This window comes from Macaca nemestrina, chromosome 11 (assembly GCF_043159975.1).
Source record: "Macaca nemestrina isolate mMacNem1 chromosome 11, mMacNem.hap1, whole genome shotgun sequence".
NCBI classification, from domain to species: domain Eukaryota; kingdom Metazoa; phylum Chordata; class Mammalia; order Primates; family Cercopithecidae; genus Macaca; species Macaca nemestrina.
In genome coordinates, this window is record NC_092135.1 from 133,990,843 (window position 1) to 134,016,236 (window position 25,394).

The following is a 25,394-nucleotide window of genomic DNA, read 5'->3' on the forward strand; positions in this document are numbered from 1 at the left end:
GCCAAGTTTCCTAGTCCTTGAGACAGAGGCTTCCAACCCTTGCATAATGATTCTAGAACTTTATCCAACTATCTCTCTGCATCAGGTAACTGCCGTTGGGCAGTTAAAAGACAGCAGCCCACTTCCCCACCCTGCCACGGTCCCTTGCATCCAGCATGTGAGTTTATTAGGCAGTTCTTCTAAAATTACGTTGGCTGAGCACGGTGGCTTATGCCTGTAACCCCAGTGCTTTGGGAGGGTGACTTGAGACTAGGAGTTGGACACCAACCTGGGCAACCTAGCAAGACCCCATCTCTAAAAAAATTAATAAATGAAATGGAATTATGTTCACCTGAACTTAATTACTTATAACAAAGACAAATTTATTGGTTTTCAAATCTAAAGGGAATTCACCAAGATGCTGCCAAAGAAAGAGCATACTTATTCCCACTTCCTGCAGAGTCTTAAAACACTTGAAATGTTGTTTTTCCAAGGGTGATTTCCAAATACAATCATTTCTCTGTATTCATGCAGGATTGACTCCAGGACCCTCCAGAATACCAAGATCCTCAAATGCTCAAGTTCCTTATATAATGCAGCATAGTATTTACATATAACCTGCACACATTCTCCCGTATACCTCAGATCATCCCTAGATTACTTATACCTCATGCAACGTAAATGCAATATTTTCTTATTTTGTATTTTTTTAATTGTTATATTGTTACAGAGGGCTGAGTATATATTCTTTCTTAAGGTGTGATATTGAGTAATATGTGTCCAGAGTGCTTAAGATACTGTGTTTGCAGGCAAGGAGCCTCATTACCAAAAAAAAAAATAAATAAGTAACACTGAGTGATGATGATGATGATGATGATGATGCACTAAAGGATCAGTAACTCACTGACCAGCAGGCCCATCCCCCGGCTCTCAGTTGCTTGTTCACCTTCCCCCTTCCCTGCCCTTCAGCCAGTTCCCAGGTACTGTTTGACTCCACGGTGAGTTAAGTGAGCTGCCAGAGAGCCGTCACTGTCCACTGAGGCGTCCCGGTAGTTCCCTGATCGCTGCTGGTCATGTGCTTCTAAGGCCTAGAAAGCCAGATTCTTTTTCTAACATCCAGCTTTTTTGTATCCATCCCTGAGCTCCCTATTTTTTTGATGCCATAACTCCCACCCCTTGGATGTCTTCCTGGTTCTTAGCACAACACTTGACCTTTTTACTTCCAGTTTTCTCCTGATTTTTCACCAGACAGCTTCAGCCTTATCAAGATTTTAATGACATTCCCATCTGAAACAGAAAGGTTATTACAACATGGTTTCCTACTCCATGGAATTTTATTTGGAATTTATGGGAGGAGCCTAATGTACCCTCTGATAAGCAAGAGTTCAAAAAATCAGATTTTATGTGTAGTCTTACTTCCTAATGCCCCTTGAAGGAGGTACCTGCTGTGTTTCTCCTTATATCTCTAGCTCCTGGGTTAGTTCCAGGACACAGAAGCAAAACTCTGATTTAAATATAATGATGATGCTACCAGTACTCTGCGGATAAAAATCTCATTATTTTTAAAGTGCTTTCCACAGTGGAAGGGTCTTAGGGTTATAACTCATGACATCTGATAGACCCTTTTGTTCTAGGTTGTAAAAGGTCTTTTTTTTTTTTTATCTCTCTTGGATGTTTAACATTTTGAACAGGATTACATGCAGAATGTTCATGGTAAGGAGATTGACCTTCTGAGAACCACTGTGAAAGTCCCAGGGAAGAGGCCACCCCGAGCCACGTCGGCCTGCGCGCCCATCTCCAGCCCTAAAACCAATGGCCTGTCCAAGGACATGAGCAGTTTACACATCTCACCCAATTCAGGTAAGCTTACAGCAAACGCACTAAGAAATCAAGTTCAACGGCAACAGATGGTCCAGGCTTGAGGACATTGTTGGGCTCTTAGGTTAAGTGGAGGCGGTAACTATCACATTACAGATTAAGGTTTAGAAACCTTATCACTTCTGTGGCTGATCATTTCCTTTAAACTTTCAGTTCCGCAAATGCCAGCGAGCAAATGGTGCTTTGAATCACAGCTGCAAAAACCATGCATCTAGGCCTTTCGCGGGGCCGCGTGGTGGAAAGTGAAGTTTAACATGTGAACTGGGTATTTAAGGGCCTTCTGAAAAGCATGAATTAATGTTAAATGTCAAAGATTAACTCATTTGCGGTAACTGTATGTATGAAAGTGGAAAAACCATTCGGACGCAAGATTCAGAGGAAATCATTTGACCTATATAAAATGTAAATTTTGTGTTATTATATTTTAATTATCTGCCATTCTTTAATGCAACTTTGGTTCTCTGTATTCTCTTTTAAAGGAGATTTTTTATTCATTCAGGATCAGAGAAAGCTAGTATTTTCTCAAATGTTGATGTGTTTAGAAATTCCTGGCTTCTGTGCCCAGTTGCAAGCCATCCAAAATGACGTTGTTCATTTTATTTACGTTTTTGCAAATAATTGCCCTGTGTCATGAACCTTCCCATTGCTGTTCATCAGAGATAAGGCGAAGATGCTCTTGAGTCCTCCCACACACACAGTCAGGCTCCTTCAGCATAGGGAAATCCCTTCAAGAATTTTGCATTTTCTCCAGCAGGAAGTCCAGAACTTTCGTCTCTCCCACCTACATCCTGTCTTCTTAAAACAGATTTCTGGCTAGGCTCAGTGGCTCACGCCTATAATCCCAGCACTTTGAGAGACTGAGGCGGGAGGATCGCCTGAGGTCAGGAGTTCGAGACCAGCCTAGCCAACCTGGTGAAACCCCATGTCTACTAAAAATACAAAAATCAGCCAGGCGTGGTGGCAGGTGCCTGTAATCTCAGCTACTTGGGAGGCTGAGGCAGGAGAATCACTTGAACCCAAGAGGCGGAGGTTGCAGTGAGCCAAGATTGCATCATTGTACTCCATCCAGGGTGACAGAGCAGGACTCCATCTCAAAAAAAAAAAAAAAAAAAAAAAAAAACAGATTTCTCTCCTACAAGAGTTTCTGGTCTTTAATGCTGCACTTTCCTCTTCTGAAGCATTAAGTGCTTTTAAAGAGGGACGGTGCTGACGGCCTGGTTCTGTGGCATGAACGACACTGGTAGGAGAGAGCAGGATGGTACAGAGGAGTTCAGATTTGGGTCCTCCATCCTGGGCTCCACCGCACAGTGTTAGGCAGTCCCTGAGCTGGTTCCTTCCCACCACATTGGGGTGCTCTTGCCTGGCCTGCCTGTGTTGCGGGGGGGGCGATGTCAGAGAAGATAACATGATAGTGCTGGGAAAGCTGAATACAAACACAAGCTGTTGTTTCTCATCAAAAGAAAAACTGGCTTTATGCTAAAGGAGTCTTGAGTGCCTCCCAGAAAAGTGAGAACAGTATTTTTCCTGGGGCTTCTATGACCTGCCGACCTTTCTTCCAAGACGTGCGTGAGGTTTTTCTTACTAGAGCGGTGTGCTAACTATGGGGTGGGAAGAGAGAAAAGAAGGGCACAAGAAAGAGAAAACAATCTGTAGTGAGGAAAAAGCTGAAGGCTTTATTGCATTAGCACATTACGTAAAGTCATTCATTTATTCAAAGAATATCTATAGGCCGGGTGCGGTGGCTCACGCCTGTAACCCCAGCACTTTGGGAGGCTGAGGTGGGTGAATCACCTGAGGTCAGGAGTTCAAGACCAGCCTGGCCAACATGGTGAAACCCCATCTCTACTAAAAATACAATAATTAGCTGGGCGTGGTGGTGCGTGCCTGTAATCCCAGCTACTCAGGAGGCTAAGGCAGGGGAATCGCTTAAACCCAGGAGGCAAAGGTTGCGGTGAGGTGAGATCACGCCACTGCACTCCAGCCTGCACGACAGAGTGAGACTCTGTCTCAAAAAAATATATATATATATATCAAGCACCTATTATGTGCCAGAAATTGTGCTAACTATAGATATGGAGTCCCTAACCTCTAGAATTCTTCCATTTCCACCTCCCCTTCTGACCCATCACATCACATCTAGTCATCTAGTTATTTAAGTCGACAAGTGTTTATTGAGTTTCGTTTTTATAATTTTAAAGTGATAAAAATATGTTAAATAGAATTAATTAAACTTAAATAAAAATTTATCTTTGTAACACGGTGTTTTGAATTATGTATATACATTGTGGAATGGCTAAATCATGCCATTTGTGGACTTTCTAATGTGTGCCTGAGATACAGTTCCTGCCCTCAGGAATCTCCCCTGTTGTTGGGGAAAGAGACAAGTAGACAGAGGCCGCACCAAGCCCCAGACCCCAGCAGGGCTGTGTAAAGGGCAGGGCATGGAGACACAGTGATGCTGTGGTCGGCTCCACCCCAGGAGGTGGGCCAGGCTTCAAGGAATAGGGGATACCTGCTGAGTTTGAATGAAGGATAGGAATTTGCCAGGCACACAGATATGAAGGAAGGGCACCAATTCTGTGAAGAAGGGTTCACTATGTAAAAGTAGGATTTCGAACTTCCTCATCTTGAGACTTACGTTCCTTGGAGCCAAATGCCACTGTTGTCCTAAGGGAAACTCTAATGTTTGATTATAAGTAGATAATACAAAGGCCCTCTAAACCGTGCCATAGCTGATGGAATCGGCTGTGGCATGGGCCTCTCTCTTTGAGGGAGTGAGCTGTGTGTCCTTGGAAGGCATTTCCCATTGCTCAGTTTCATTCTCTTTAAGAGCCCCCCTGCTGGGCAAATGGGAGGGATGTGACGTGATTGAAATCCCTTTTCCATGGTCACAGCCCTCAGTGTGTGACATCTCCGCAACCCTCAGACAGGTTAATCCCACACAGGGGCCTGGCTGACTTTCCCTCTTCTCTGGATTCCAACTAGGGCTACAGAAGTGGGGGTATGGCCTTAGCACAAAGGCAGTGCCACTTTGGGAAGAAGAAAATGCCTGATGGCCACAGCAGTGCTAAGGGAAGTGGCACCCTGACCAAGCATGCCGGCGAAGTCATCAGCTGGTGTGCAGCGAGAATGCACAGATAGATCCTCAGATGGCAGCCCCCTGTGGATTGCTCAGCTTCGTTCTCGGGTTCTGAGAATAAGCCATGGGTGGAGGCACCTCTGTAAGAGGAAGCAGCTTCATTAAAATATTGGGAAATTTTAATTTGCATTCACCTCCTCTAAACATGAACATGAATCTGTAAAGTGATACATTCTTTCTTGCTTAAGAAATTAAAGCGTTTGGGGATTTGAGTTTTTATGCTCTTTGAAAATTGAGTTTCTTATGTCTAAAACCATCATTCACAAAATGTCCTTTCACCTGAGGAATTCCAACACAACAAATTCAATCTGAAATAAATTGAGGCTACATTTAAGAGATGGACTTTTAGCTAAAAATAGGTATTAGAGAGCTGTTTGCCAAAAAATTGAATACTTTATTTTTCACTCTTGAGTCTCGTTTGTTTTGTCTCAGTTCGAGGTGAACTGGAGGCTTTTCTTCCTTTGTATTTTCATTTCTGTATTCATTTTCTTACCTCAATGTGATTGAATTAGATCAACGTTTTACGCCTTCTCTTCCCGTAATTTGCATTCACATAGACCTGATATATGTATGAACCTAAGTCTTTGTGGATAACACCTATTATTGCTTTGGAATTACTGTCCATATGTGGAATGATTCATTCGGTTGGTACAACCATTTCCAGGGTTCATGATACACATTTCCAAATTAACTTCTAAAAGGTTTTATATAAAAACTCTTCCCATCCATAGCCGTCACCCATTTCACCTCACACCCTTGCTAATGCTATTAATATTATTGTTAGAATTTATGCTAATCTGATAAGCCATAAAAACACCTCATGTTTTGTTTATTTGGATTTCTTCAATAGGTAGTGAAGCTGAACAGCTCACATGTATTAGCTGTACGTGTTTCTTACATTGTAATTAATTGTTTAGGTGTATATATGCCCATTTTTGCTCTAGGTTCTGTCTTTTTCTTATTGATATCTAAGAACTCTTTGTATATTTAGGATATGAATATATTTTGCAGGTATTTCCCCAGTTTATTATTTGCCTTTTAAATTTTATGGTCTTCTTTACATAAAGAGGTTTTCCCTCTCTTTTATTTATAATCAGATTATCTTTTACTGTTGTGATTTCTACTTTAAGCTATTTAGAAAGCCTTTAATAATCTTGAAACCAGATCATAGTTTATATATGTATACCTCTAAGTTTTAGTTTTACTGTTTTTTTCCTTAAAAAATATATGTATATGTGTTTATGTGTGTGAATATATGTATATGCATATATATCTGTATGTATGTGTGTGTATACATGTATATGCATGTATTTAGCCCCTAATCCACCTTTAATTTGTTTGGGTCTATTGTGTGTGACAGAAATCTAATTGAATTTTTTATTCAAATAAATAATCAACTGTCCTTTTTTCTCTTTGTTGAATTTTTTTTTCTTTCCCTATTAATTCCATATGTCTCCTTTGTTGTAGAACTCAATCATTTCATCAAATGGGCTGTGTTTCTGGCCTCTCAGATGTTATTCCGAGACCTGGTATCCCTGCATTGTCTTACCTTAGGTAGATTTACCACAATGTCGTAGGTTTATGACTCCGTTTATATCTGGTAGTATATAACATAGTTGAATATTTCTCTTTTATCTTCCAGTTTTTCTTGGCTACTGCTGCCTGCTTATTTTTCTCAAATGAACTAAAGAATAACTTGAAACCTTCTCCGTCTTGATAAAAATAATCCCCTCATTGGGGCACGTGACATCAGGACTTCCTGAGGCTGTGATACGGGCACGTAAATAAAATAATAAAAATAATCCTATCATGGCTTTTAACTGGCATTGCTTTTAAGCTATTAATTGTGGAGGAAGTGACATCTTTACTATGTTATTTCCCAATTTATTCAAATTTGTATTATAGCCTCCAGCAAAGTTCAGCATTTTTTTTTTTTTTTTTCATTTAGATGCTGGACATGTCTTGTTAATCTATTCTGTTAGTTTATAATTTTTGATGCATTGTGAAGGTAATCGTTTTTGGAGGGGTGGGGTCTATTACGTCATCTAATTGGTAAGAATTAAGAAAACTCCTAATTTTTGTATTTTCTATATTCCTCCATCTTGCTGAACTCTTGTTAGTTGGAATAGCTAGTGGAGGTTTCTCTTGATTCTCTAGCACACAGTCATCATGCATTCCATATTTCAAATATTATAATGCCTAACTGTCAGTCAGTGTTGACTTTTAATTTCTCCCACCAGTTTACTGACACAGAGAGTGGATTGTGTCGCCGCCTCCTGTGCCATTCATCTCCATTGTTACTGAGTCTGCTGTGCGCCCACCCTTGATTAATGCTCTGGATATCGGAGTAGGGGGAGGACAAGACGGTCTCCTTCCAGGACCCTTACACTCAAGTGGGGGTGGAGGATTCCAAAGATAAACACACAAGTAAGATCGTTGTAAGGAGTGATAAGTGCTGAAGGGATACTTGGGGCAATTGAATAAAAAATACCTGGAGGGGGTTTGGGGTGGGGTATTCCTAGGACTTGGGAAGTTATTTGCCTGTATTGGAATAGTGACTACATTTCACACTTTAAAACGCTGGAAATGTGGTCATCTTCCTGTCAGTTTTTGCTGTGGGTTTGGGAGAGAGGAAGAAACACACACTGTCAGAGCAGCTGCCTTGTGCACTGCTGATGACTGGGCTCAGGCCACCCTCTGGGGCTCATGCATTGAGGAGAGCAGAGGAGCTGCAGTGGTGATGGGGTGGCTCTGGGCTCCCTGTGGCGGTCGTGGAGTTCAGGAGTGGGCTGGGGCACAGAGCAGGCTGTGCGACGAAATCAAGGAGAGCTGGCCAGTGTTGTCCCTGCCACCAACACCCCCAAGAGAGCATGCATCAGAACAGGCAGCATGCCTAGGGAGAGCAGAACCTTTTGATGTGGATGCTGGTGCTCGAAACAGGGAAACGGAGATGATTGTGAAACTCAAACCTCCTCACAGTCACAGAGGAAGAGAAAGAAATGGAGAGGCAAGGCAGCTCTGACCATAGGTGGTATGAAGTGCACCAGCCACTCACAGTGCCCCACACAGTAGGTCTAAAATGAAACCCACCAGTCACCATGGGCCATACACCTGCTCAGAGCCCACAACCAGCCTTCTGGTTGGTCGAGGCTGCAGAGAAAACCTTGGCCACTTCATCTGCCTTATCAACCCACATACTCTTGTTCGTAGATAATGGACAACGAAGACATTTGTGGGAATCAACAGTAAAAATGTGAAGGATAACTGATCTTAGGAAAAAGGGTGACATTTTGGTGAAAGGGAATTTAAAAGGAAATTGTAACTCCTATCAACAGAAGGATTTAATAGGTTAGTTATTAATGATACTCATAAAATTAAGCAAACAGAGAGCATGTGTTTGGCCGGGCATGGTGGCTCATGCCTGTAATCGCAGCACTTTGGGAGGCCTAGGTGAGCAGATCACCTGAGCCCAAGAGTTCGAGACCAACCTGGGCAACATGATGAAACCCTGTCTTTACAAAAAATGCAAAAATTAGCTGAGCATAGTGATGAGTGCCTGTGGTCCCAGCTGCTGAGGAGGCTGAGGTGGGAGGATAGCTTGAGCCCAAGAAGTCAAGGCTGCAGTGAGCCATGATCATGCCACTGTACTCCAGCCTGGGCAACAGAGTGAGGCCTGTGTCAAAACAATAAAGAGTATGTGAAAATACTATAGGAGAAAGAGTTTTAGAAATAAAGATTGCAAAAATTAAAAAATTCAGTAGACAAATACTGTAAAGAACATGGCTAAAGACATGTTGGTAGTCAAAGATATAACAGAAGAATATATGCTAGAGGCAAGTAAGGATATCTGAAGAGTCAAGTATCAAGTTGGATGGGAGAGGAGGCTCTGCAAAATTAAAAATAAAATCTTAAAACACACCCAAAATAGGAGAACAACAAGGTAACCTACAAGAGAAATCTGACTGTAGAATTCTCAAGAGCAACATGCATTCTTAAATGTAATGGAAATATTCCCTCCTAAGGACAATTAAATCTGAACCTAGAAGCCTATGCAAAGACGACGGCTAATGAAATGAAGGTAGGAAAAAAGACATCTTTAGACAACATACAGGGCTATACAACATCTCCATCTTAAAGGGTTTTGAAAAAATTACTTAAGGATCTACTCCAGAAAAAAAGAAGAATCCAAAAAATATTTATTCAGGCCTGGTTAAACCTTCCCTTCCTCATTCAAGGTCACTGGCTTCTCAGGATGTCCATGGCCATTATCCACTTCCATTCTTCTGGCCTGGAACTTATGCTGTCTTAAGTTGCCATTCTAATGGGGATCCACCAGAAGCCACATTTTGGAGAATCTTCCCAACTTGAATTTCAGGTATAGGTCCAGAGAAGGAGGTGAAACAACGTATTTTCTGACATGAATGTTTGGCCAGCCTAGTTTGGTGAAGCTTTATCCACATGTAACAGAATGCAGAGTTGTACTGGCTTCCACAGTTATTTTCACATTTAAGTAGAGAGCAGGAAAACATAATGGCCAAGAGCAAGGGTTTCGGAGTCAAAATCACTGAATAGAATGCCATTTCTCCTGTCTCAGACCCTTCTGAAGTTGTCTCAGTAAACCCCAGCTTCCTTGTTTTTAAAATGGGGAAATGGTGTCCACTTCTATTCTACAGAGAAGAACACACAGCATTCCTTTGAAAAACTTGGCTGATGCTGACTTCACAGAATTATATCATTACTTCATCATAATGGTTATGCCAAAAGGAAGGAAGAGGGGAAAGAAATTATGTTCTTGAATTAATTTTTCAAATACAATAAAGCATTGACATAGCCTTTGAGTAGACGTAATGGACATAGGGCTTAGACTTCACAAACCCATGCTCCCCAACAGACAGCATCCCACTATCATGGCAATGAGGGGGCAGACAGAAGAAATGCTCTTTCGGACTTTCATGGATCTCCATGGAGCTATCTGCTCCAGTCTGTGTCCTGTGGTCACTTTATTCTGTAACTCCTGGTTGTGACATTTTTGTTCTAGGATGACAGATATCTTCTTGTCTCTAAAGTGTGTCTTTGTTGGGTTTTTGCAACTATGGATATGTTTTTATCCTAACCAGATTGATGCTTAGACCTTTGTCAAAGGAAACCTTTCCGCTTCTCCTCCACATCCCCCCCCCTTGCCCACTTGAGGCCCCCAGCGGTTTCGAAATATTAAAGCCGTCAGGAGGGTTGAAGCTGATTTTCCAGGGGAGGTGGGGGAGGCGGGGACAGCAAATGTGTTTTGAGTATTGAACTGCCGTTGACATCTAAAGTCTCAACCATGCTGTTTTCTCCACACTTCAGCAATCAGGACATCCAGCAAACCCATAAAAAACCAAACTAATAGCATGAATATTCAGTGACCTAGAATACTAATTATTGTCATGAATATTAATGTGATCGGACTTGCTTTTTCCTCTCCTCTTTCTCTCTCGTCCTCTTTCTCCCTCTCTCCCTCTCTCTTTTTTTCCACTTAGCCGGCTCTAAAGATGGGTCATAATGAGAGCATTTAAGAGGGAGCGCTCTCCGCCGTGACAGGGACCGGGGTAATAAGGAGAGCTTGATTAACGTGGTGCACTTGGGGGAGAGATGAGAGGCTTCACGTGGGCCTGTTCGGGGGAGGCAATGAGGCACCGGCGGCTCTGTTGCTGCTCCCGGAGATTAATGAGGCCTAAGAGTGCATTAGGAACAGTGACAAAGGTTTGATCTAATGGGCTCAGTCATTTTTCCTTTGAGTGACAGACGCACAGAAGTAATTGGCTGTGCAGAATGGCAGCTCATTGGTGGTACTTAAGGATACATTATCCCCGTTGTGTGGCCCGCAGAGGCTGTTTATCAAAACTGCTCACACTGCAGACGCGGAGTCGCGAAGCTGCTGTTACAGTGGTAATAGCTATTAAAAAAAAAATAACGCAACATCAGAACTAGACCCGTTGTTGTCTCATGGAAAGAAAGTTTTTCTTTGTTTAGTTTCAAACGGTCTAGAAAACAGTATAATAACTCTGGAGTCCGGAGTCTGTTGTGGGCCCTGGATGAGCAGTGTCAGTCCACGCGTGTCCCCTGCCGGCATGCGGTGTGGCCAAGGCTTGGTGGAACACAGATCCTTGCTTCCCACTCGTGTCGACCGAGGTCACCCGGGAGTTTCCCACACACTGGATCTTGGTTCCAACCTCTGATATGTAAACTGGAGGCTTCTGCTAAGTACCCTTCTAGCACCTTGGTAGACCATTTGCAAATGGAAGCCTTATTGAGGGTTGAGAATTATTTTTCTGAAATAAAACCTCAATATCAGTAGCGTGTGATGTCTACTTTCATAAACCAGGTTTTGTTGGAATTGGTTTTAATGTCTATTTGACAATTTTTAGGGAAAAAGTTAATGTTTTGTGAGGCTTCTCTTAGACATCAGGAAGTTAGCTAAATCTGACATTAAAAGACACTAAAGTTCATCTTAGTTCTTTTTAAGAATTGCAGCATCTTCAGCTTTTATGAGTAATGCCTTCTCACTACTAGTTGTTTCTGTATTTATACATTGCTCCCACTGAGGTTTAGGCAAATTCGTGTGATATTGCTTCTATCATTAAATTGTAAACTCTTTGAGGCATACACTGTTATTTCTTTCTTTGTTATCCTCTCTTAGTTTTGTGACCTAGCAATTATTTTTTCATTAAGTCTATAGTCCTGCATGTTACCCGTCATGTGAAATGTAAGTGATCGATGTTGAGGAGATTAGTTGGTTTCCTGCAGATGTTGTTCCCCTGTAGTAGCCCTCCATGGTCCCGAGCATTGGTGTGCAATTCAGAAGTAAGTGTCGCACTTCCGATGTAAGGAAAGCTTCCATTATTTGAACTCTAAGTAGAGTGTTCTTTTCTGAAAGAACCAACTAAAGCAACTTGATTCCTGATGATTTCAGCTGAGGCATAACAGGATGGCCAGGCTCCCGAGTTGGATGTGGTAACAGGTGTGCCTACAAGTAAATAAAAGGTGCTTCAAAAACTTTTTTTCTCTCAAAAACGTGTGTAGGTGGTGAGGAATAGTGTTTCAGCTGCTGCACTGATGCTTCTGAGACCAGCGAAGTGGTCTGCAGGGTCAGCTGTGGGAAAGAGGAGGTGCCTGGAAGAGCCTCTGTGAATTACTCGGGCCCCCTCCACCAGGGAGCCAGCTGCCAGCCCCAGGCGCCAGTGAGAACCGAGGCCTTGGGAAGGGGCTTCTGACTCTTCCAGGCTAGAGTTGAGTCCGTGGCTTCCCTGCTTTCTGCAGTCCTTTCCCACATTGGCAGAGGAGAGTTTTTCGAAGTAATCGTGACATTTTTCCGTCTCGAAACCTTGTGACCCATTGTTTTGAGTTACCACTCACATAGTGAACGATTGCGTTTCTGGAATATTTCTAGTGAGTGGTCAAACTCGGCAACATCTCAACCAGCAAACCTGTAAAACCCGCCCATGTTATCAAACTTGTGAGCCCAGGGTACTCCTTGGTGCTTAGTGCTGGATTCGGTTGTGAGATCATTTTGTAAGAACTGGAAGGCAGAGAAAGAAGTAGTAGTAAATACTTCTCAGAGTAGAGCAGTGTGGCCACCTGCTCCTGGAAAGGGACTGTAAAATTCAGAGATGACCAGAGAAAGTTCTCCTCAAAACAGTGTTGTCAAATGAAAATGAATTCTATGTTTAAAAACACACACACACACACCTGTTGCATTTATCATATAAAGGAGAAAGAATGAAGATGGAACCGTTATTCATGGCAAAGGAAGACACCAAACAAACAAAAATTCTTTTCTTCTCCATTTTCATAATGCTTACACACCTCATCCTCACTGTTGCATATCAGCTTGTCCATATAACCCATACCAGGAGATGGATTGTGGCCAAGCCAGCCGTATGATGGCTCTCTGTAAACACTATCGGAATCTGGAGCAGCACGTGTTCCTTCAGCAGATAAAAATGGCGAAATGAGAAGGGCACACATTGTTTTGCGAAGATCAGAATAAAACTCCACATTTTAGGAAGTGACAGTGAACCGTCTTAATTCTAGGATGTTGAATTCTGCATGGCCACGTTGATGTATTTAGTAGTCATGACATTTGTCGTTGCAGCTGGGTCTGGATTCTATATATTTTTTCTGTTCAATGTAGAACTGTGTGGCTGGAGAAAGCTACTTTGTCTTTAGAATAAATAAATACACTTATTTCTAAATATAATTACTTAAATGAGAAGTTAGCGTCTGGCATGGTAAATATTTTGTCTTGAATTGTACGAGCTGCCACATGATATCCACCCCCAACATGGAGCAGTAACCCAGGGATGGGAGGGAAGGGATGACCCTGGCACTCCAGCTCACTGTCACCTGCTGTCAGGCCACGTCCTTCATCTGCGTGTACATGGTGCCCCAAACACAGGGTTTTGTTTTGTTTTGTTTTCTCTCCTTCCTTTCTTTTGTAAACTGTACCTCTGACAACATTGGCATCGCTCTGATCATCAGACCTTTGGGATGCTGGAAGATGGGGGTGCCGTGGAGTTGTCCACAGCACCAAGCACTTCACTAGTTGATGGTGGGTGTTTAGTAAGCACTCACTGAGGGAGTGAGCTCAAGCAAAGTGATGCCAACTACAGCACTAAAGCAAACAGAAGGCAGATGGCATGACAGTTTATACTTGTAGAGACACCATTACAAGGGAAACATAAGGAGAATATTCAGACATTTTAGATTTTAAAGACAAAATTAGCAACATCATCTTTTTTTTTTTTTTTGAGACGGAGTCTCACTCTGTTGCCCGGGCTGGAGTGCAGTGGCCGGATCTCAGCTCACTGCAAGCTCCGCCTCCCGGGTTCACGCCATTCTCCTGCCTCAGCCTCCCGAGTAGCTGGGACTACAGGCGCCCGCCACCTCGCCTGGCTAGTTTTTTGTATTTTTTTTTTTAGTAGAGACGGGGTTTCACCATGTTAGCCAGGATGGTCTCGATCTCCTGACCTCGTGATCCGCCCGTCTCAGCCTCCCAAAGTGCTGGGATTACAGGCTCGAGCCACCGCGCCCGGCGCAACATCATCATTTTAAGCTTCTGCTAAAAAACTGTAGAGATAGGAAAACCCACTGTTGATGAGATTAATAACTGATATCTGCAGAGGTTTTGCAGTTTACAGAGTGCTTTACATAATTTGATCATTATATTAACCACATGGGGCATACTGTTATCATTATCACCATTTCTTCATTATTATTATTATCCACTTTAGAAATTGTGGACTAAATTGTTTTAAAGATGCCCAGGTTCCATCTTCTTTTAGTTACTGGTCATTAAGAAAATTAGCAACACATATCATGAATCAAAAAGACGTATTGTGCTGTTTGTTCCAGTAATAATATGCTACTGAGAATTTCTCCTAAGGAAAATTCAAAAGTAGAAGATGTCATTTGCAGTGTTGTTTACAGTCAGAAATTGGAAACAACCAAAACTGTCCAGAATTAGAAAAATGGTAATATAAATTGTGCACATTAAATCAATAATGCTACATATCTAAAATTATGAAGATTACATAACAACATGGGGGAGATGGTTAGGAAATCATATTAAAGAAGTATATAAAGTTATCTCTTTTCTGTGGCCATAACCAAGAAAAATGTATGCGTATGTTCACTAAAAATTCGATCTATTAGATGAGATTTTGGTGGATTCCGTTTACATTATTTGTTTATCTGTACTTTTTTGCCAAGTAAATTTTAACAGTACAACAAAATAGGCCCCCATTATTTTTTCCTTGACTTCATATTTTAGAGCAGAGAGGAAGCAGCACACAATGAGCTGTTTCTACATTGTAGGAAAGAGCCATGAGCTGTATAATTCCAGGATGTTGAATCCTAAGCCTGGCCACATTGCTGTATTTAGTAGTAATTACGTCTGTCATTGTGACTGGGTCTGAACTCTGTACTTTGTCTCTGGTAAACATAACATGGAAAATCTCTTAACTAAAAAGAAAGGTATCAAGAAACACCAGATTTGTGTCTCCCTAGTAGATGTGTTGAATTGTATTCTTTTACAAAACAAGTATCACAGGATGCGGAGTCCTGAATGCCTGTATCTTACAAGATACAGAGTGTGTCCTTGGAAAAAAATCCTCTTAGCCTGAAATTCCACTTGCCAAAAGCAAGGCAGATCTCCAATGCAAATACAGGAGCGAAGGGGTCCCATTCACAGGCCTTAAATCATGTGTGTCACTTTTTATGGTAGTGTTGTGAATTATATTCTTTTTGGGTTTGTAATTAGAGGACAGAACAGATGGCGAAGGCCTAGTTTGAAGTGATGTGACCATTAGCGTCGCCTCCTTCATCCAGTTGTGATTCCAGGGAACCTGCTTTTCCCACGCATGCGCAGAACGGGTGCGGTGCAGCTGTAGGGTTTGCAAGGTAGCCGCTCACGCTGAGTTTTTATAGCATTTGAAGCTATCTGTGAATGAGATTGGACCGAAAAAAGCAGTCCCTGGATGTTTCTGAGGGTGAGGGCTCCAGAGGGGAGGGGTGAATTCCTGTCAGTCATATTCCTGTAATTAGGATTTTTTTAAATAACAGGTATACAATTCTGCAGTGGGAATAAACGTCTGGTTTACACTCAGGTGCTCATAGAATCCTTTTTGGCTTTTTCCCTGCCCTCTTTCTATGTACATGAAAGTTCCTATCACCCATCACCAATAGTTGCTCCTGTCTTCAGGCTCATTTAACCAATAAGTCAAATGCCAACTATTATTTTCCTAGTGAAATGCTCTGGTGAAGTTAAGTCCTATTTGTAAAGACAGACCAAAATTGGAAGGTGCAAGGAATGAACTTTTGTATTTTGTTATTGTTATTGTAAAGATTTGTTGATGAATCTTCCTTTGAATGCTGTGAAAAGCCATCATTTCAGAGTATATTTTTAAAAATCAGAACAGGCTATTTTTAATGTAATAAGCCAATAGCTTAAAAGAGGGATTCTGTCTTTGATGTTATTTGGTGGATGAAAACATTCTTGTTCAATAGAAAACCAGCATCTTTTTCATGCTCATTTGAGATCAGTTCAGGCAACATACTGATATTCATTCAGATATAAATGCCATATTCACTTTGAAATGCAAATTGTTTAAAGAAAAATAGCATATGGTGGAGGTAAGTACCTTTTCAAATCAACTCTTCCACTTTAGGGATATAAGTACAGCTAAAATTATTCTTTGGAAAGAATCTGGCGCTTTTGACACATGGAAGCTTGCACTAATCAAGGCAGCGCAGTAAGCACACACACATATCCATATCAAGGAAGTGGCGCTGCGAGGACATGGATTAGCATGGTAATGCGCTCGCCCCCTGCTAATCGGGGCGAGTACCAGCTGATCCGTAGATGGAGTATTTGAGGAAACGCTCTTTCTGAGTTCAGAATGGGCCAAGTTGTCAATCATGTATTTCATGGTAACGCAAATAGTATTTGGGGGACAATGCCAAAAAGGTCCTTTTATGACTGCCTTCTTGTGGAAGCCAGCATCCTATACAGTTTGGGGCTGGGCCACTTTTTAAGGACTTGTTGCTGGTAAAACTGTTCCCTTGCACAACCCTGTTCTATCTCTTACACTTCCTGACCTGACCTCTGCATTCACAAACCGTTCCAATGACATTTTCTCGTTTTTTGGGTAAGTGTTATTGATACAATGTACACATAAGAATGACTTAACGATTCTGTACTTCTGAGAGGGTTCACTCTGTGCCACTCCAGAGAGGGGCACTTCTGTTTGCTGTCTGGGACAGTAAATGTCGCTTTCCATGGCAAATTTTGGACAGGCTTGCTTACATGCTATTATTAAACACAGGGGTTTCCTAAGCTCAGGGTTCGTAAGTCATATGTAAAGAAACAAAAGTATTTTGTTTCTATAATCGTAAGTCACAGCCAGGTTTACAGGGGCCACCACTCACATCCAGAAGCAGGAGGTAGCCAGCCCTCATGGACCCCTTCCTGTCACATGCACCCCCACCCCATCCCACTCACAAGGGTCACCACCATCTGTTTTCTCACTGCATAGATGGGTTTCGCCTGTCCTTGAACAGGATCCTAACACTTGGCACTCTCGCACTTGTCTCTGGCACTGTGTTCTGTGTGTGATGTTGCCCCAGTTGTGGCCCGTGTCAGTAGTTCATTGTTACCGTTGTGTAATGTTCCATTGTACCGTGATGTACCTACGGTGATGGACAGTGCCGTCATTCCCAGCGTGGGGTTGTTATGAGCACTGCTACTCTGAACATTCTAGCACCTACTTTTTGGTGGCCATGTTTATGTGCATCTGTATGATTTAAATCTGAAAGATGTGAAAGGAGAAGAGAAATCTTAAAGGAGAAAAAAAGAATTGATCTTGAAATGTTTTATGAAAGCTTTGCATCTGGTAAGTCGATTAGAAGAGCGATATAGGTCGTCCTGGGACAACCCTGAGCTTAGGAAACCCCTGTGTTTAATAATAGCGCGTAAGCAAGCCTGTCCAAAGTTTGCCGTGGAAAGCGACATTTACTGTCCCAGACAGCAAACAGATGTGCCCCTCTCTGGAAGTAGACACTACCCCTGTCGTACCAGTCTGTTCACTCTGTCAACATCCTTTGCAAGATACTACGTTAGCCTTATGGTGGTATCTCCCCTTTCCATCTGTTCTTTATCTAGATGGGCCTAATTCCAAAGTTTAAAAGCCACAGTGTCCCCTGGAGCCTCTCCTGTACCTTCCAGCAGGGGTGGGCTCCCTGCCCCTCATACTTTCTGGCCGCTCTTGTGTTACTCTGCCTTGCATTTAGACCACATGTGGACCTGCTGTATACCTTCTACTAGACTAGATTGTAGGTTTCCTAAGACAGGGACTCCTTCCTTCATCGTGCCCAACACAGTAGGGGCTCAGTTCCATGCGGCTGCTCGGCAAGCTAGAAGGTCAGTGTTAGAATAGGCGGCAGCTCCTGCATGCCTGTTCCCATCTTCCCCTACCCATGGGTTAACAGGTTAGCCTACCCTAGGTTCCTGGGTGATGAGACTCCTGAATCAAGATGAATGACAGTCTCTTGCAGCAATAGCAATAGTGAGAGTGTCAGCATTGTCATGCACTGGCTCCCCAAGCCTCAGTTCCCATGGGGTGACACCAGCACACACACTGACTCACGTTTTAAGAGGAACCCCGAGCTTAGGAAACCCCTGTGTTTAATAATAGCATGTAAGCAAGCCTGTCCAAAGTTTGCCATGGAAAGCGACATTTACTGTCCCAGACAGCAAACAGATGTGCGCCTCTGTGGAAGTAGACACTACCCCTGTCGTACCAGTCTGTTCACTCTGTTGGCATCCCTTGCAAAATAACCCAGAGCAGAGGGCACCTGCCTGTGTCCACACTCAAAAGACGAGAAGAAACTGAGGCCTGCGGAGAGCTGGCTGCCAGCAGCAGTGGGGCAGGACGTGCTGGTGGCGGCAGGGAGAGTGGAAGGCAGGGAGGAATGTAAGGGAAGGGAAGAGTGGAGAGTACTCACCCCCAAAGGGGCAACATCCTTGTACTTATCCCGGAGTACAAGTGTCCCCTCAGCTTCTGGGGGTAGAAGCTTCCTTTTAAGACTCTTGTATTTGCCCATGACTTGAGGTTGGTGAGTTAGGACCACTTGTTAGACTTACCTCGTCTGCCCCAGGAAGGAGGACATTCTAATCTGGCTTTTACAATCTCTTCCTTCTAGGGAAATACAGACATGCCTGCAAAGAACATTTCCAACTATGGTGCACAGAGTTCCCCCACGTCTAAAAGACCCCAGCTTCATGTCTTATTCCTCAGACACAGGAATGAAATTCTGTGGCGAAACAGCAGTGTGTTGAGGTGGTCCCTGATGGAGACAGACTCAAGAGGATGAAGGTTGGGGCGTGGCTTCCTGCAGACCCCATGCACCTTGCATTCCTCCTGGCATTTCTGAATGTAGCTCTAAGTCTAGTAGCCTTCTTGAAGTAGTAACTTTAATGCCTGGGTAGCAAGCACTCAGGCCTTTCCTTAAACTTACCCTGTTAGCTATCAGGTCTAGGTGTGAAAATTTGATTTAACTAATCAGTGTAGTAGCAGCAGAGCTTGATGTCTTTGTTGACTGTTGGTGGCCACATGGGTTTAGGTCCCCTGCCCTTCAGCCTGGTTGCTGGGTATGAGGCCCCCATCTTGGCAGGACTGCTTCGGGCTGACCTGGACTGTGTTTAGAACAGTGTTTGATGCACTTGTATCCTCGCTGGTCTTGATGTCAGGATCCTTACCTCTCAAGCAATCACAGTCATCAGCTTCTTTCACAAATGAGGACTTCAGACCTTCAGCCTTAATTAATAACTTGTTAACATGAAATGAATTCCAGTCAGTGAAAACAGTAGCCCTCAAGTACTTTGAGTGAGAAGACAGTGATTTTAAACAGAGTCTTCCTTTTATGCTTAAAGATATTTCCAGAAGTGTTCAAAACTCCTGTGTGGTAACACATAGGGCCGGTATTGCTTGATGCTTACATAACAAAACTGGATGCCAGGACAGCATTAGTAGGTCAGTTAGTTGATGACATTCATTCAAGAACAGAAATGAGGTTACATGTTAGACTGTATGCACATGTGTATAAAAATAAGCATGAGAAAGTATGACACTATGATTGGATTTGGAATGTGCACAGTTATTAAAAAGATTCACTCCACATTTGGGGGTGGTTCATTTGTTTGACGGGTGGATTTACTGAAAGTGAGTGGAAATGCCTCAAAGTGTGGCCACTGGCCTGGGACCGCTGACACGTGGCACGAGATGCTCCACGGGCCTGTTAACCCAGCATGGCAGCTTCCATAGTGTCGTGGCTCAGGCCGTGGACCACTGGTTTGCCTCAGAGTTAAAGCAGGTGTCTTCATGCATTTACGTTGAAAGGCAGGTACTGTGTTCGGATCCCAGAAACAGTATTTCTGACCCTCTGTAATTTTTTTTAGTTAACTATGTTTCTGCATTATCGCAGAAAATACTTCTGTTTCTTTACATCATGGTTAGTTGGTTTTTCTGAAAGAAAGTTTAACTGACATCAAATATAGTGAATGGGTATATATTAAAACAGAGATTTACTCCCTTACGAGAAAATCGGAAATGTTTTGCTTATGGAATGAGACTTCTCCTCTGCGCATTTTGGAAGGTCTTGACCAAAGGTCAAGAGTGAGGTGGGTTGAGTGCAGTGGGGTTGGGGGAGGCAGGTGTGAGCCTGGGCAACAGCGGAACCCACTCAGATCCTGCAGACAGATCCAGAGAGAGAGAGACTGTGTCAGCTCTTTATTCACAAACACAGGCCCACAGCTCCCGGATACTCTCATTTTCTAAGTGATGCCAGAAACCACCAGTTTTTAGGTGAAATCTCCCAATTTAATTCTACTTTGAAAGAAATGATCAACTAAGTAAAATGCATCTATGAGCTCAGCCTGGACGTCAGGCGATAGTCTATGGATCTGATTGAAAATTTCACCTTTATCCCTGTGTGTCCGTGTATACACCGTGATGTGGCCCAGATTCAGTCATGGCTGTTTCAGTTTAGTCCCGCAGTGGGGAAGTGGCTGTGGTTGGGGCTGGGGGGCCTTCACGAGCTATAGGACTCTTAAGAGTCTGCCGTCAGAAGGATTGTGTGTAGCTGGTCTGGTGTCTTCCATCTGGACACCAGGAGCCTGTGGTCTTGCCAGGAGGTTCTACACCCCAGAGGTTCCAGGTTGGCTCCTTGGGACTCTCTCAGGAGGCAGAAGGTGGGCTGTGAGCCACGCCCCCAGAGCTGCTCCACCAGCATCTCAGTGGATTGGACTTGTCCTTGAATTTTGCTGGACAGACAGAAGTTTGAGAACAAGTGCATTCGCAGCAGAGTCCTGTTGTTTCTCATTAGTGTGTAGACTTGAAGGAATCTCTCCCTTCCTTTTTTGACAGTGTGATGTTTGGCCTTGAGATGCAGAACTCGTAAACCTAAGATGAGTTCTTGATCAGCTACCTCCATTGGACCATTTCGTGGTTCCTTGTCTGGAGTTGAGATTGACTTGGCTCTCCTTACTGTGTGGATACTTATTTCTGGAGCTTAATTGCAAGTAGTCAGTGAATACACTGAAATACTTTCCTCTGCCTTTTAAAGGGAATTGTTCTGGAAGGTTTCTAGGCCTGGCTGTCATCGGAGAACCACTCTCCAGGGAGAAGGAGCAAGAGAAGTGGTGCTGTATTGAGTGCCATGTTGTCATCAACGACCCAAAGATGGAGGGACAGACAGACACCGTGAAATTCCTCTTTGTTTTTCAGGTGTTTGAACCTTATGTGCCTAAAGCTGGTATAAAATGAGGCCTGTGGACAGATGGCATGCTTAATGACGACTTGACAGGGGTCTGACTGGGCATTGCAGTGGGGAAGAAATCACCTCCTTGACACCGTACCCACACAGCAGGCGTCCCTGCAGGTAGAGCAGGCTCAGAAGTGCCTGGCACGGCAGTCAGGGTCCCAGCAAGGGAGGTGTCCCCCCGCCGCACCCCCAACTGTTTGCAGGCATCTTGTCATTGTCCTTTTCCACCTTTCCGGAGTCCTTTCGGCCACCGTAACAATGTCAGCAGTGACTGGAAGCCTTTTGTCTGCTCGGAATTCACGTGATGAAAGTAGAACCAGGCCAAGGAAGCCCCGGCAGCCACTCTTGGGAGGCGCCTCCTCCCCAAGCGTACCTTTGATAGGTGGCTGTGTGGGATTGAGGTAGAGAAGGGGAAGAGAAGCACACAGGACAATGCAGGCACCAGGGGCCACTGAGAAGAGGGGGTCACCCAGCAAGATGACTGCTCGGGGAAGGAGCCCTGGAGTCAGCACCCACCCTCACCCTCCTCTCTCCTTTAGATTCCTGCCATGCTCGCCATTGGTTGAGCCCAGTGAGAAGCTAGAAGGTGCTGGAGCCAACAGGTGCAGCCCACATGGGTGCCTTCCCAGGAGGAGAGGGGGGCGGAGAAGTAGTATGGCAGGAACACGGTGGGCACGGGCTCCGGGAGGGGATCCCGCAGATGGGAGTGTCTCCTCTGCTCTGTGCGGATGCTGCCTTCTGTGGGGTCTGAATGTCCTATTGTAATACGGATCCGGCTAAGGCACACAATACCCAGAGGACAACCCCAGGGTGGCTTCAATGGTGGCACGTGGAGAATACAGGAAGGAGCGTGAGTGCTCCCCTTAGTGCCACATTGCCAGCCCTGGGCTACTCCTCCATGTCTCTAAGATGCCACACGCCTGGTCCACCTCCCCAGGCTGCTGTGAGGCTTGGTGCAAGAGCAAGCGTGGGAGCACCACATGGCACTGTCATGCAAAATGTGGGCTCCAAATGACGCTGTGCGTTGCTAGGGCGTTAGGGTGCGCCCGTGCCCTGAGATGGAGCTCTCAGAACATCAGGGATTAGGGGCATGAGAAACTGCCTAAAGACCCTACATGTACGCAGGGGAGCTCAGACCCGAGGCTTCCAAGCCATTGCGCTGTGCTCCTCCCACCTGAGCCCCTTGGATGCCAGTGGTCTGCCGTGGTGGAGTTTTGGTTGCGATGTTTTGTTTCATGGTGGTGATTTTCTGGCTGGAGTGGTTTTTGTAATTAATGTGCATGCAGATCGCCCGGGATCTTACCAAGAGGCAGTTGGTGGGTGGGGCCTGGGATTCTGCATTTCTCTCATGCCTCTTGGCAATGCTGCTTCTGTAGGTCCAAAGACCACAGCCTCTGTGGCTTTCCCATCCTTCCCTTCCTGGGGCATCACTTTGGGCTTTTTTCTGGAATCAAGCAGACCTGCCTATGACGTTCAGAATGTGCTCAGTTCAGACAACAGCATAACATAGGTATCTTTTCCTTTTTTAAGGCAAAACTCTATTCTTCAAAGCCAAACGCCTCATTGTTGTTCATCGCTGATTGGGTGTAGGGCTCGTACGCTGGCTTCAGCTCGTCATTCCCTGGCTTCCCAGTGCTGCACGGAATCGCGGTGAGGCCACTTGTTTGAGGGGAGCCCTGGTTCCTGCCTCTGGCTTCTCATCCAAATCACCGGCGTGCTTTTGAAAATGCATCTTTTCCCAAGCCCCATTCCCAGAGCTTCTGAATCAAAATCTGTATTTTTTGAAGCCTCTAGTTTTAAAAAGCTCCACAGGAAATTCTGGTAATTGGCCAGATTTAAGAACTGCTAATATGGGCTGCGTATTTATTATAAAATCCTGCACTTTGAAAAACTTCTGTTGAGACAGTTTAGAACTTAGTTGGTTCTGAACTAAAACAATTGGAAGAAAATTTTTTGTATAAAAAGCCCTAATACCTCCGAAGATCTACAGACAGACCTAACAGACTAATTCGCTGGCAGCAAAGTATGATTGGCTGAGCTTTAGAGAAAGGCACTTAATTATGTTTTTGAGTCTAAAATTGGTATGACCAGATAATAACTCATTTTGATGTTGAGCAACTGATTCAAATCATTAAGTATACAATGGAATCATTTTTCATCACAGCCCATGTGCTCTGTGAAGTCACGCAGGTTATTTTTCCTCTGCTTAGTCTTTTCAAGGTTAAGAGTAAACTTACCTGGTTGAAGAGCCTGCATTTCCTCCGTGTCGTGTCTAGGGACTTTGATTTGTGTTCGTCATAAAGTATGGCTTCCCCATGAAAATAATCCTCTGGCACCAGACAGTTGACTCTCAATGGGTGATCATTTTCTGTTCCGTTGATAGGGTGACACGGCCAGGCTCCTGGAGCTGCCATCTTCGGATCGCGGTGCCTCTGCTGAGACCAACTGGGTCTTTTGTCTTCTCTTCCACCCGATGTTGCGATTGCACTTGGGTTGTGTCTTTGTATAGGGTTGTTGTGTACGAGTCATCTGCGGCATGAGGTCCCTTCACATTGCTTTGTCAGCACCATCAAGATTGGCGTCGCCTTTTATTCCTCCCAAATATCTTCTGTCTGGCGCTTTCGTTTGCCATGCAGGCAGGACGAGGGCTGCTCTCGGTGGTGAGGTGCACTGTGTGCCAGCGCGTGGGTCCCGTAGACTAACTCGCGCTGGTTTCTGTGGTCTGCAGTCCGCGGTGGTGTTCACCTGACTTGTTTATTCCTAGGGAATGTCACTAGTGCATCTGGGTCTCAGATGGCAAGCGGCATCAGCCTGGTCTCCTTCAACAGCCGACCCGACGGCATGCACCAGCGCTCCTACTCAGTCTCCAGTGCCGACCAGTGGAGTGAGGCTACGGTCATTGCAAACTCGGCCATCAGCAGTGGTAAGAGGGGGCACAGCCCCACGGACCCACGGCCACCTCGAGGTCCTTCGTTGTAAGCCGGGGGCTGGACAGGACGCCCTAAGCTCTTATGTGCCTCTGGGAGCGCGGCACCCCGTGGGGCGGCTGCAGCAGATTCACACCTTACCTTTCATCTATGGAACGTTTTGTCCTTGCTAGGCTGTCTTGCCCATGTCATCTCATCTGTTCCTCTTCGACACAGGGAGGAGGTGGTCATCCCATTGGGTCACTTTGGAAACTGAGGCTGCAGACAGGGCAAGTGGCTTACCCAGGGTCATGTGACAGAGCTGGCAGCGCTGAGAAATAGTATCTGATTTTATCTACCCAATCACACTGCCCTACATGGCGTGGCCTACACTTCTACACTAGTGCACATTTTATATCATTAGGGTGAATTCAGTCTCCTTGTCTGTTTTCCAGAATTCCTGGTGTACCCTCTAAATCCTGGAGTCCCCTTTGTAATCCCTCAGTTTTCACATTCCTTCAGCATTATTATTATTATTATTATTATTATTATTAATTATTTTGACAAGTGTAGCCAGCTTTTCGGGAAACAAGCGTGCACGTTGGAAACGATCTCGCCGTCTGTGTGGAGCGTGAGTGACGCGGCGCCGAGGGCACCCGGGCGGCTGCAGCAGGGTTTGCCTGTGGCGTTTTGTCTCTGGCCTGTTCACCGGTATCTAAGGGAATTCCCACTGTTGTATGTAATCTATCAGACAGGGTTTTAGAGTAATCTTAGCATAATTTGTTCTAATTAAAAGATTCAGCATCAGGTCTTCCCTATAGACCCACCAGCTGCTGCAGCAGGACGTTTGCTTTGGGTAAACATCGTCCTTATTTCTAGTGGTTCCGCAGACACCACCGAGCAGAAGCGTTAAAGGAAGACATCTCCAAACTGAGCCAGGAGACGCGGAGTCAGTGAGGCAGCTCCACGCCGTAGCGCTGTGGGTCTGGAAAAGCCTGTGACTTGGAGCAGACACACAGAGCGTCACGCGCCTGCCCCGGCTGGCCCGTTCCCAACCCAGTGTCGGGGCTCCTTCCTTCCCTCAAAAGAAGGCGCTTTGGTAGATAGCAAAGGTCTGCCTGCAGCCTCTTCAAGGG

At 44.5% G+C, this 25,394-nt stretch overlaps 1 protein-coding gene across 15 annotated transcripts in view; it reads left to right on the forward strand.

Moving 5' to 3' along the window:
* Positions 1-25,394, forward strand: part of LOC105473862 (ArfGAP with GTPase domain, ankyrin repeat and PH domain 1) — a 644,177-nt gene that overhangs the window by 416,220 nt on the left and 202,563 nt on the right. For 10 of the 15 annotated variants that reach the window (XM_071073619.1, XM_071073622.1, XM_071073629.1 and 7 more), the window contains 2 exons: positions 1,671-1,839; positions 24,117-24,275. In XM_071073619.1, the coding sequence (XP_070929720.1) occupies positions 1,671-1,839; positions 24,117-24,275 (328 nt within the window). The other 5 variants (XM_071073625.1, XM_071073618.1, XM_024790367.2 and 2 more) reach the window with 3 other exon arrangements.